Here is a 12,242-nt window from a genome sequence, read left to right on the forward strand (position 1 = left end):
CAAATATATGTAAAAGGATAACTTATATATATATATATATATATATATATATATATATATATATATATATATGAAGCACTATTTTCTTATATTAGTTTAAATTTAAAAATTTTTATATTAAATTTAAATTTTTTATTTAATTTTTATCTAATAGATTATTAATTAAATAAAAGACTTAAAATAATTTTTAATCATAAACTAGCTGATGTAAAAAGATCTTTTCATTAATTATATATATAATGACTTTTTCTTAATCATTTTTTTTCATTTTATAGTTCATAATTTTCATCATATTGTTATTATTGTATAAATATTATATTTTTATTTAACATACAATCTTATTAATCATTTTTAATATAAATTTTAATAAAATTATTTTTTATTAAGTATTATAAAGACACTTATTATTATTATTATTTTAATATATTTAATTATATGATAATTTTATTTCTTAAAAATTAATTAATAAAATAATTATATATTATATATCTATTTAACTTTTACAATCTAAAAAATAAAGTTTATTACACCGTTGTATAATATATTTTTCTTTTTAATAATTACTGATCATAACATGTAACCAATTCCCTAATTATTAATTTACGGTGCATTTACATCTACAACTTAACTAAACATTTATTCAATAAACCTTCTTTATATGATTAGTTATGTCATAATTTTAATCATAAAATTTATTAAAATAAATAAAAACAAATTATTTTAATAAATTATATCAACGAATTTATTAGAAATGTTTAAAAGCCATAAAGTTTTAATAAACCCTTCCAAACAAGTACTTAATCACTTCTTATTCTCAGTACAAGAAAAATTCCAAAGGAGTTAAAAATCTAAAAACTCATCTACCACTCATCACCAAACGAGTTCATCCTCTGTAGCAGTTAGTTCAAGATTCCAGGTCAAAACTAAAACCCAAGTTAGCCTTTTTGTTCCCCTCATTGTAGATTTTTAGTCGGTAATGATGTAATATAAAACGGATCAGGTTTTTTTTTTTTTACTCATAACACCTCAACCAAATATAGGCCTGCTAAAAAATTTACTGTTAAAGAACTGAATGAAGCCATAGAAGCTACATGCTGTCCACAAGTGCCACGAGCAATGGAAAAGTCATCGTAATTCGTAAAACATGCTGAATCAACAGTCAACACACGCACATAAACGCGTTTATGAAATTGAAGATGTTAAACTACCCTATTCTGTAAACAAGTGTGTCCTTCAATTGGCGTTACCCTTCCACCCAAGTTATGCAATTGACGCGTTTTTCCAGATAGCTGTTCAGGTATACTACGAGTAGGTAACTATGATAGTGCAACTGCTTGTAAGCAATATCAGTACAGAACATTAATCCTTAAATACTGACAGATGTTTTCTCCTTCACCTTGTTTATCCTTTTTCTTCAATGATAATGATTTTTTATCTAAACAATACAATTCAATAATTTATTAAACTAAACAATGCTGTATGAAATTTGATAAGCCATTGTTCATTTAAATGCAACAAAACTCGATACCTACAAATTGTCCACATCTTGAACATTTTTATCATGAAAAATTCTGTTTGGTTCAAAATATACTGCATGAAAACTGACAAAAGTCATAATCTCTTCTCTCCTGATCTTGAGTGGTCATGCAGAAATTCTAATTCATTAGTTTCAAATTCGTGCAATTTCATAACGATTAACGACGCATTAGGACTATATACATCATTTCTCCTATTATTTGTAAGTAAAATATATAAAACGAAATGAAATAAGGTTGATCATGCCTTCGAACAAGCACTCTCATTATCATTATTATACTAGCGATATTGCGCAATTCTAAATCAGCTGCTCAAATGGAAACAAGAAAATCGGAGGTAAAATATATTTAATTCATCGACGAAATAATCCTGAAAATAATTGAGAAGTAGAAAGAAGAAATGCCTATATGCATCCCCAAGGGCATCAAGTTTTCTCATATCTTGGCTCCTTACTATAAAGCTAAATGGTCCCTGTTCCAGAAAGCCTGATCCATCCATGCTCAGATGTATCAGAGGGTAGTCTTTTTTTCTAAATCAAAGTTGTCCAGAAAAAGTCGACATCATCTCATGCATATAGGGTTCCCAACAATCTGCGCAAATCTGGATGATCATGTGCTAAAAGCAAGAAGCCACAGCAGCAAGAACTCAGATTTTAAATGTCAGATACTGCGCTCAATCACCAAAGTTTATTTTTGAGCCAGAAAAGTACGAAGACAACTCCAAAAACAATAGCAACAGGGGCCCACTTCCGAATCAGAGCCTGCAGCAAATATTTTATTTTAAATTATACATTCACAATGCTAATTAACTACAATCCAAATAGAAGCTAGTAGCATCAAAGGAAAACATCACTTCTTAATATTAAGCGGGGCTATGTCAGCTCCATTGACCATCAACTTAACAACAATAGAAGGCTAACAGTTTGCATTGAAGAAAACACACACACACACGCACGGAAAAATATCATTGGGATTTAAGAATGGTGAACATACATGTGTCCGTCCAAATAGAAAAAAAAAGAGGCTATATTACAAAAATGGCAAGAATATTAGATATTGTGTGCATGATGCAGTAAAACTGAAAATGACTAACCTGCCGATTTAAATCTCTAGCCTTATCAGCATAAATGCGAGATTCTGATGATAACCGACTGGACATTTGGCTGACCTCTGCATGTTACAATTTGAAATTAAAAGTAGAACATAATTTCATACCTCACAAGTAAAAACAGAAAATGCACCAAAACATACAAATAAAAATGAAGCTGCATTAGAAGTGGAAATAAAAGGACATCATCTATCAGAATAATGGATGTGAAAGTGTGGAACTATAAAAATTTAGAAGTTTCTGGGAAAAATCTTTAAACATAATCTCATGTCCAGGTTAAGAAACTAGGATCAAGAGATCACAAAGATTTGAAGTTTGTGTTGTTAAGATAAAACCAAAATCCTATTTGACAATCATCTTATGTTCCTTCTCTTAAATATTAACTGGGACACATTTTGATTGCTTCTCAGATACAGCAGTAGTTCCTATATTATCATGAGGGCAAAGCATCTCTAGCCTATAATTTAGCATGGCAATCATCCTTGACCAAAATTAAATTTAGATTTCACATTTCAACCAATCAGCAGACAAAATGCTAAAACTAAAATTATTCAGAGAATACAAAGAATATCTTACGGTCCAACTGTTCACCCACACCAAGAACTTCCTGCACATTTCGAGTCATTATCTGGTGGACTTCATAGAGTTCATCATTCAATTTTGCAATATTGCGCTGAGTATGAGTATCCTGGTAAAGTTTCTTTGTCTTCTGTATAAATGTATCTTTTAAAATTAAAAGGGAAAAAGGGTAAATTAATCACTAGAGGAGAAGGAGAATAATGCTGTAAATAGTACATGACGGTATAGAAACTGATATCTACCAAACTTAATGAAGGCATAAGGTCTAGCAGCAGTTTCAATTTGAGATCCATTAACACGCTCAAACTCATTCCTGAGCTCTTCAAGATATTGAAAAGCTAGTTTCTTAGGGTATGCACGATCACACATTGTCAAGTAACAGACCCGTCCTTCTATAATATAACTGAGGCTCTGTCAAGGTCGCATTAGGCAATGAAACTCTTCCAAATAAAGTTAATGTAAATCTTAAAAAATGTAACTAATATTAAATAAATAGGTTATAGACCTCAAAAACAGTTGAAGGCAAGGGAAAAACTGAAGAACTTGCTAAGGAAGCAAGGTTGTGGAGCAACAAGATAGTACCATCTGAATTGTAATTCAATATGAGAATGAAATGCATACCAAAACAGAGAAAACAGACATTGGCTTCTTCTAATGTCCAAAACTCAAATATTTGCAGATACAACAATGCAAAACAGCATTTGAATAACTTAAAAAATACACAGGTAAGCATCTTGAGTCTGATGACGAGACGTACAGAATTAACTGGGAGATAACAGCACATGAAATAATACCAAACTATACAAATCTACACAGTTCTAATAATTAACAATCACTCATTACACTGTCTTATATCCTTATCTACTCTCATACAGTTATTATAACTCATGGTTATCATTACACTCAGATATTACATGTATCTTACAATGCAATAGCACAACAAGTAGAATAATCAAGCAATTCTTATTTGACTGCCACAGATATATTATGAAATAGTTATGAGGATACTGAAAAACGTAAGGGCCAGTTTCAACTGACATCCTAGATGCCTCATAATGTCCTCTTGACAGATTCTTAAACAAAGCCTTGACTTGCTGTTTGTAAAATTCTGCATCTTTAAGATCACGGCCATCATCCAGTCCTTCAGCTAGTGGAAGACCATCGGTAACACGGGCAATCATAGTCAATTTCACCATCTTTCTTACTTCACAATCTCCCACTCAGACTCCAAAACTTTGCAACTAAACCAAAATACACTGCAATAACTATGCAACAGACATAGACAAGGCTGGTCAGACTCAAGAGCTAGATAAAAATAAAAACCTGCTCATTCATTTATATACTAAATAGGCCACTTAAAAAATAATTAACAATTAAGGAATAAAACCCTCATTCAAATAATAGCACCTAAAGTCCATTACATCCTGATCCCACATTTTTTAACCCAGTTTGATCTGTCAATTGCTAACATCTGCAATCAAACCAACCCAACTCTAAACAACTCAAAATTCTCTCTTTTTCTCTTTGGGGATAGAAATTCACAGTCATAAAGTTATTCTTCAGATTGCAAAATATTAAACAAGAAATAACACAAGCAAATGCCTTTAAAATTGACGAAACGCATGTGGTGCAACAATGAAAGGTAATTACTGCCTAAACTAAACGAAATTCATAGGGCAACTCATGCACGATGTACGATGTAGCAGCTCACATCGCCAATTTAGCTAACACCACGCCATTGCTATTATGATTTATAAACTAGATCTGAGAAATCGCGATCAAAAACAAAACGGTAAGAAAACCTAATTTACAATAACCAGATCTTACGCTTATATCATCTAATTTGGTCCAAGGTAAAGAACAAACACATTAGGTTATTTTTGTTTTTTAAATTCAGAAAAACCAAAAAGAATAACGAAGATTTTTTGGTCGAAATACAGTCAGGGGAAGCAAAAAAACCTGAATGGCGAAGAGAGGGTAGTGGCCGGAGCTGCCGCAGCTAACGGCGGCGTGGGATGGTCCAGCCGAGCCGAGCCGAGCCGATGGATGAAACGAGGAAGAAGAGAGGATTGAAATGAAAATGGTGTGAGAATTTTGGACAAATGCCACGTCGTTTTAAACCAAAAACAAAAGACAACACCACTGTATGCCGTAAAGGTGCAGTTTCAAACTTTAAATTCAGTTTTCAAGTGTAATAAAAACAAATAAATGAAGACTCATATACACTGATTGAAAAATAATAAATATTTTCTAATTAAAAATACGGTGAGATATGTTGATATAATATTTTTTTTTTCATAATTTAAGGTCATTGTTATATTCTTTAAAAAGTTAGCTTATTTGTTTAAATGATATAAATGTAAATTCATTGTTTATTTATACTTTTGTTAATTTTTATTTTATCATATATTTTTTATTTTAAAAATTATTTCTAAAATAATAAGAAGAATAAACATAGATAAAATTTGATCATTTTGAGTAAATTTAAAATATAAAATCTTTGTGAATGACTTAAGGTTAAAAGGCAGAATATTTGATGATTAAAATAATAAATTATTTATAAAACACATCGATGATTCATTATTTAAAATATTACTCTTATAAATAAAATTAATTATATTATCATTTAATTATGAATTGATGAATATTTTTTTAGTTTTTATAATAATTAATATAAAAATTATATCAATAATGTATTTTAATTAATTCATCATGTAAAAAATTTTACACTGATTACACTAAAATTAAACTCATTAGTTGTTAGTAAACTGAAAGGTAACCACATTCTGGCATGTCATTTATCAATTTACGTTTGATTGCTCGACATGTAAAGGGAGCTTTAAAACAACAATGAATTGAAATAATTAAATTGTAATGAATGCTTTTTGGCTTTTGCTATCTTTTTATTTTTTCTTTCTACAAGACATTGAAAGATGACGATGTCGATAATCACAGTGACAGAGGTAATTTTTACAAGTTAAGGGTACAATTTAAACATTTCTCACATGATAGTAATATTAATTTACTCATACTAATTTTATTCTATTAATGTTAATAATTTATTTGTATATTCTCTCTATTAATAAAAATAGTTTTATTAACATGTGTGTATTGATTCTAAATTCTTTCAATCAATAATAAGATTAGAGAGATAATTCCGGGCCTTAGGCCCCATATTGAAATAGCAAAACTTAAAGCCCATACACCCCTCTTCTTAATCAATGTTGTCCCTTTTCCATGACCGAAAAAAAACATTTGTTTCCCCTTTTGTTTTTATTATGTTATTAATACTAGTTTTTTGACAATAGCAAGGTTCATCATATAAAAGGAGTTGACATTTTGTGTTAATACTAATCCAATGTTAATATATATTTTTAAAGCTAAAGACTACTAGGTGCTTTTCAATCTAAAAGATTTAATATTAATTTTTTTTGTAATTTGTAATTATTGTTAACATAAAGAAATTTATACATAGTAAATATTGAACATAGGACCTTCAATCTTAAACAGATTAACTCACACATAGTAAATATTGCTGCCATTGAATTACATGTGAATTTTTTCAAAAATAAAAAAAAAACCCAAAATCTCTCTCTCTCTCTCTTTCTTCAAATTCCTCTCTTTTTTCTTGAAATAATTTTATGTTAAAAATAATGTACAATCCTACAGTTCTGATGCTATAGTATGAGTTAATTGCAAACCATGACAAATTCGATGAATAATATTAGGCCTTATTGTCTCTGTAGGAAAGACATCTATCATTGAAAGTGAATAGGTGATCATAATCCTTTAGCTATAAATACGTGATATTAAACTTTATAAGACTTCTTATACGAGCCACTGTAGAACTTGATATTCAATGAATTTACTAACATGTCAACCTAATGATAGTTTAACAGGTTAAAAATCCCCTAATGCTTCTTTTTTCTATCTAAATCTTTTAACTCATGTTAATAAATTATTAAATAATGACGGTATACACAAGATGTTGTAATCTATGTTTATATAATATATAAAACTCTTGTTACATGATATAAAAATATTTTTTTAATATTTTTGTTTTAAAATTGATTTAAATTATAAATTTTTGTTGCAAGGCGTTAGTGGGTGGGTCTATCATACTGTAGGGTGGCTAGTTTTTGCTGGCATTTGGTAGATCTCACTTTTCCTTTCAACCGAGCACTCACAAAACTCCCCCTATTTGGCTGCCAAACTTCAACAGCACTTGAACAAAAACTATAATGTCTAGCATGACATAATACAAGTGTTTTTTTTAATACAAGAAAACTACAAGTTGAACCACCGTTGTTACCAAGAAAATGGTTAACAACCAATATATGTAAGAATGTCAAACTTAACTATACAAAGTTATAACTTTTTCTGTTTATAAAATGCAAGGTAAACATGTGCATCACATTATTACGCAAACTTCTTTTCCTAAAAGAGAACATAACATGTTTCCATTTTCCCAATTCTAACTCTCCAAGTCACTGTTCATGGAAGGAAAGAATGAGAGAGGCTGAACCACGCTGGAGAAGCAGGGCACATGCTTGATTTATCAAAGTTTTGAGCATGTGTCCTGCTTCTCCAACATGGATTCTTTCTCTATCAACTATAATATTGGCAATGTGGTTATGTAAATTAATTTGTCAGCCACAAGGTGAGCTCTTCCACTTGCTTTATGTGCACGTATTAAGATTCCTATTATAACCAAACACTTCTTAATTTCTGGATTTCCACTTTAAGTCAAACATTCTCAATGGTATCACTCTTGAATTTAAGCTTTCTTTTCTGATTGAGTGGCTCCACTTGCACTTTACAATATGTTTCAATAAAAAAATCAATCATATAATAACTAGACTTTATTTGAATGCCTTCAACAACTGCTCTTTATTTTCATCATAATGCAAATTGATATTAACTTCAATTTGGTTTTTTTTTTTTTTTCTTTTTGCCACAAACAGAATACATATGATATCACATTACATTTTGAAAAATAGCTAGCCAAGCTTCCATTAAGCATGCCTGGCTCAACCACATAACATAATTTAACTTATAAATAGCATGAAATAGTACATTGCTTTAAAACATGTTATTGACCTAGAATCAAGCTCGGTTTTCCAAAGCAAATGCAGCAGAGTCAACATGTAGAAGCAAACAAGAATAAACTTTTTGTCTTAACCTGTCAACAGTTTCCACCAGGTCTTCACGCTTCAAGTTTACAGTGCTTCTCAGTTTTTCCAACCATTCATTTGCTTGCTTAAGGTGGGACAACATGAGAGCTATATGATTGGCATGCTCCATTTGATTCCCTACAATGTCCTTACTCACTTTTCCTTTCTTCTCTTGAGAGCTTGTGGAAAACCAAACATCCAATGTCTTTTCCAAGTATTTCAAAAACCATGTTCTTGTTTCACTCAAAAGGACTTCTCTCAGTTCGTTTACATCTTTTAGACCATTCCCTTTCGCCCATTCTTGTTTATCAATTAGTGATAATTCAGTTGAGTGTTTTGGAGACTTTGATTTACTTTTACCAAGCATTAAAACTGACTCCTTTTCAGATTGGTCTACTTCTGAAGGAGAAGTTTTAGATAGTGGAATTGATCTATCTTTGTGTGGTGTTGTACCATTTGACTGGTCCATGAGCTCTTGGAAGGTAAAAAACTTATTCAGTGTGACATGAGGGTTCTCTGCTGCAGCAGAAGAGGATATATTGGCGAACATACTGAAAAGAAAGATACAGACAAATAACTGAAAAATTAAATGGCAAAAGGAAAATTTTCTTCTTACATAAAAAAATTTACAAATAAGTCATGCCATTTGCTTAAATTACAGGATTTTAGATTTCACTGAAATCTCTTTGTTGAGATGGCATGAATCATGATGCCTTGTATGACAAAACGTTGGGCCTAACTTAACAAGAACATAACACTGTTATAATGTCAGCACATCGGAGAGACTGATTCGTAAATATTTTTTCATATAAGGATAAAAATGTGAAGTTTTTTCATCTAGGATCTAAAATGAAAAGTGGTGTTAGACATAAGGACCAAATTTTTAATTTTACCTTTTTTTGTAATTCCATTAATAGCTAAATTTTGAGTAAATACTAATGTGACAGTATTTGCTTAGGCTTAATATACCTTAGGAACTTGACAAGGGTTGCGGTTGCAATAACTTCGTTTTGAGCTTCTGCTGCAACCAGCGAGGCTAGCTGCTTTCTTCTGAGCATTCCCTAGTAAAATAAAATTTAGTAAAGAAAGGGTCAAATACAAGCTAGTATGGTTTCTAAGAAAAGATTAATCTTTCGTGTAATGGCTCAGATAGCATTACTTAACTAAACAAGACAAATAAGATGAAATTTGTTTCAGTTTGATCAATATAGGATATGGTCATTGAAAATGTCTTGTCCCTTTCCTGGCCTCAAAGATTGATGTGAGTTGGCATGCTATTGGTGATACAACATTTGAATTAGAAGAAAAGAAATGGTCATTGAAATCGCAATGTACCTTTCCAGGCCTTGAAAGGTTGGTTGGCAAAGAGGACCATGAAATTGCATCTGTGCTATAACTTTTATCTTCACTGCTAGACATAACATTCAAGTTCGTAGTTTCTTGTTTATTAGAATTACGTTTGGTATATAAGCGCCTAGAAGGTGATATGACACTCTCCTGGATGTTAGATTGAGCAACACCTTGCTTTGGTGAAGGTGCTTCAAGTAGACTACGAGTTGTGGTCACTCGGGGTACCTGTGATGCTAAAAGACTAAAACCAATCATTATCAATATCTTAATTTTAGTCATTACCTGTTTAGCATAGTATACAATTCAGAAGTTAAACATGATTATTTCCTTTAATTTCAAGTAATGTGTCCTTTTATATTTTATTGTCTTTTGGCAAAATTGAAGTATTTTGGGATGCAGTGCTAAAAAAAATCATGTAATTACTCTTTCTGTCCTCTTCATATGTTTGCTATGACACTGTACAGTTTTGTCTATATGAATATACCCTTTATGGTAATGTGCAGTTTTGAATTATTTAATTACTGTTAAGAAACTCTCTAACTGGTTAGATCAACGCTCTAGATAAATACACTTCACACCACTTCCCATTGATCAAATATCAAATTTATTTAATCAACAATCTGCTTATAATGGTCATATATGGGGTTTGTGACAAGAATTTTTTTAGGTGTTCTAGGTGGTTACGTGGTTAATGGTAGGTAAGTTATTGATTAAATAGTTTAAATATTTGCTTAAATAAATCATTCAACTGGTTATATCCAATAGTTATCTCACTGTTATCTGTTTATTTAAATTTTTTAAAATTTTCATTGTTGGGGCCAGTTATAGTTCCCATATTGCTTTCAAATCCTGATCATACTATGGCTATTTAAACGCCAAGTTCTAAAATCATACATTCTTGAGCCTTCAAAAAAATAAAAATCCAAGACAAGAATCATACCTGACCTTAATTTCTTGCAGTTTTACTTTTGGAGACCCAACGTTCCTACCATCTACACCATTCTCAAAATCGTCTCCTTTTCTTCCTTCATTAGTATCTGGCACATTAACTTTTAATTTTGGACTTCTAACACCCCGCAAGTACCTGGATGCAACAGCAGCTTTTTCCTCTTTAATAACAATCTTATGCCTTGGACTTTGGCTCTCTTTGGCTTTTGTTAAATTCATGGATTTTGAACCATTAACTCCATGATTACTAGATTGCACTGGAACCTGTGATGGCTCTATCAATTGCATCAAATCCTTAGGATTGCCAACAAAAGGGTGTCTTCCAGGAACAGGTCTAACATCAACAAGAATAGGGACTGGTGTTCCAGCCTCTATCCTATCCACATAAAAGAATTGGCCAAGTTGCAACTTGTTATTCAAGATAAGCTCATTGTCTTCCTTTGAGAGTGAGACATATGTTGAATGAGAAGAGTCAGAGACTTTCAAGAAGAAACCTTGGTTAGGCCATAATTCAGACCCAGTTATTGCAGGCACAATGCTGATCACTTGCAGAAGAACTGATCTATATTCCCCTTGAACTTTCACATTAGAATTCATACTTTGGAGAAGCTTCAGTAGAACTCCAGGAATGAGGGATGCCATTCCTTCTTCACTCTCTTCTGATTTATGTATTATTGTTCACGGTGTTAGCAAAATTGCATGTCTGTTTTATTGAAGACAAAGAAATAAAAAATCAAATAAAACGTGTTTCAGAAATTACTTATGTAATTCTAAGCCTATGTAAGTTGAAAAATTAATCTATTTTTAGTTTTCTAATTCCGCTAATGTCTAAATAATTTTGCAAATATGTAACTAATTGAATTGTCAATCTTATCATGTGATCTTCAAACCAAGAAAATTAAGCAGCAAGATTTTGCCGAAGTTATAAAAAACAAAGTAAGCAGAAAACATTGGAAGAGTTTAATATACAGATAATATCATGTGTGTGTATCAGTGTATGTATGTATATTATATTACCTATGTCAGAGTTGAAGCATGAAGTGCCAAGAGAAGAAAATTAAAGAGGCCTTTGTGAAGGGGTTGTAAGAAATTCTACACACACAGAAAGGACAAAGGACAACCAGTAGACTTCCAAAACAGAAAGCTTCTGATTACTTCATAAGTGGCTTAACCAAGATTTTATAAATCTCTTTTATTACAGGGACGTTAGCATCAAATTCTCTTGGCACGAAAGCCATGGAACAACAACACACATGCGCGTGGGAAATATACGGCACTTTTTGTGAGACACCAAATGATAAATCAGCTTCTTTACCAAAGAATTATGCTTGCTAACATGGTTAGCAATTTAATGGATATTATTGGCTACATGTTGATGGGGCTCAATCTGGTCACATGTCGTTTTAAGTTTGAGCCAATGTAACCACTGAAAGAGTTAAGAATCCGCTCATGGCCATTTATTGCGTAGCATTATTAGTATTCCCCTCCATATTGAGCATGCACATGCACAGTCATTCTTTGACCATAATCAACAAAAAGTCTAATATA

The 12,242-nt window shown here is 31.4% G+C and overlaps 2 protein-coding genes across 3 annotated transcripts; both read right to left on the reverse strand.

Annotated features, from left to right (window-relative positions):
• Positions 1–1,764: 1,764 nt before the first annotated feature.
• On the reverse strand, positions 1,765–5,368 carry LOC113849770 (25.3 kDa vesicle transport protein). 2 transcript variants are annotated; one of them, XM_027479922.1, is made up of 6 exons: positions 5,182–5,368; positions 4,231–4,487; positions 3,465–3,625; positions 3,220–3,366; positions 2,629–2,705; positions 1,765–2,296 (listed from the first exon to the last, which is right to left on the reverse strand). In XM_027479922.1, exons 2-6 carry the CDS (start codon positions 4,416–4,418, stop codon positions 2,213–2,215), a joined length of 657 nt encoding a protein of 218 aa, XP_027335723.1. In that variant the 5' UTR covers positions 4,419–4,487; positions 5,182–5,368; the 3' UTR covers positions 1,765–2,212. The 2 variants fall into 2 exon arrangements, with proteins under 2 accessions (XP_027335723.1, XP_027335721.1); XM_027479920.1 differs by having other exon boundaries at positions 1,849–2,296; positions 4,231–4,478; positions 5,182–5,330.
• Positions 5,369–8,328: 2,960 nt separating this feature from the next.
• LOC113851049 lies at positions 8,329–11,789 on the reverse strand. The gene is made up of 5 exons (XM_027481538.1): positions 11,712–11,789; positions 10,692–11,397; positions 9,732–10,028; positions 9,366–9,457; positions 8,329–8,947 (listed from the first exon to the last, which is right to left on the reverse strand). Exons 2-5 carry the CDS (start codon positions 11,334–11,336, stop codon positions 8,329–8,331), a joined length of 1,653 nt encoding a protein of 550 aa, XP_027337339.1. The 5' UTR covers positions 11,337–11,397; positions 11,712–11,789.
• Positions 11,790–12,242: the final 453 nt, after the last annotated feature.

Source organism: Abrus precatorius, unplaced genomic scaffold, assembly GCF_003935025.1.
Source record: "Abrus precatorius isolate BTA unplaced genomic scaffold, Abrus_2018 Scaffold9, whole genome shotgun sequence".
NCBI classification, from domain to species: domain Eukaryota; kingdom Viridiplantae; phylum Streptophyta; class Magnoliopsida; order Fabales; family Fabaceae; genus Abrus; species Abrus precatorius.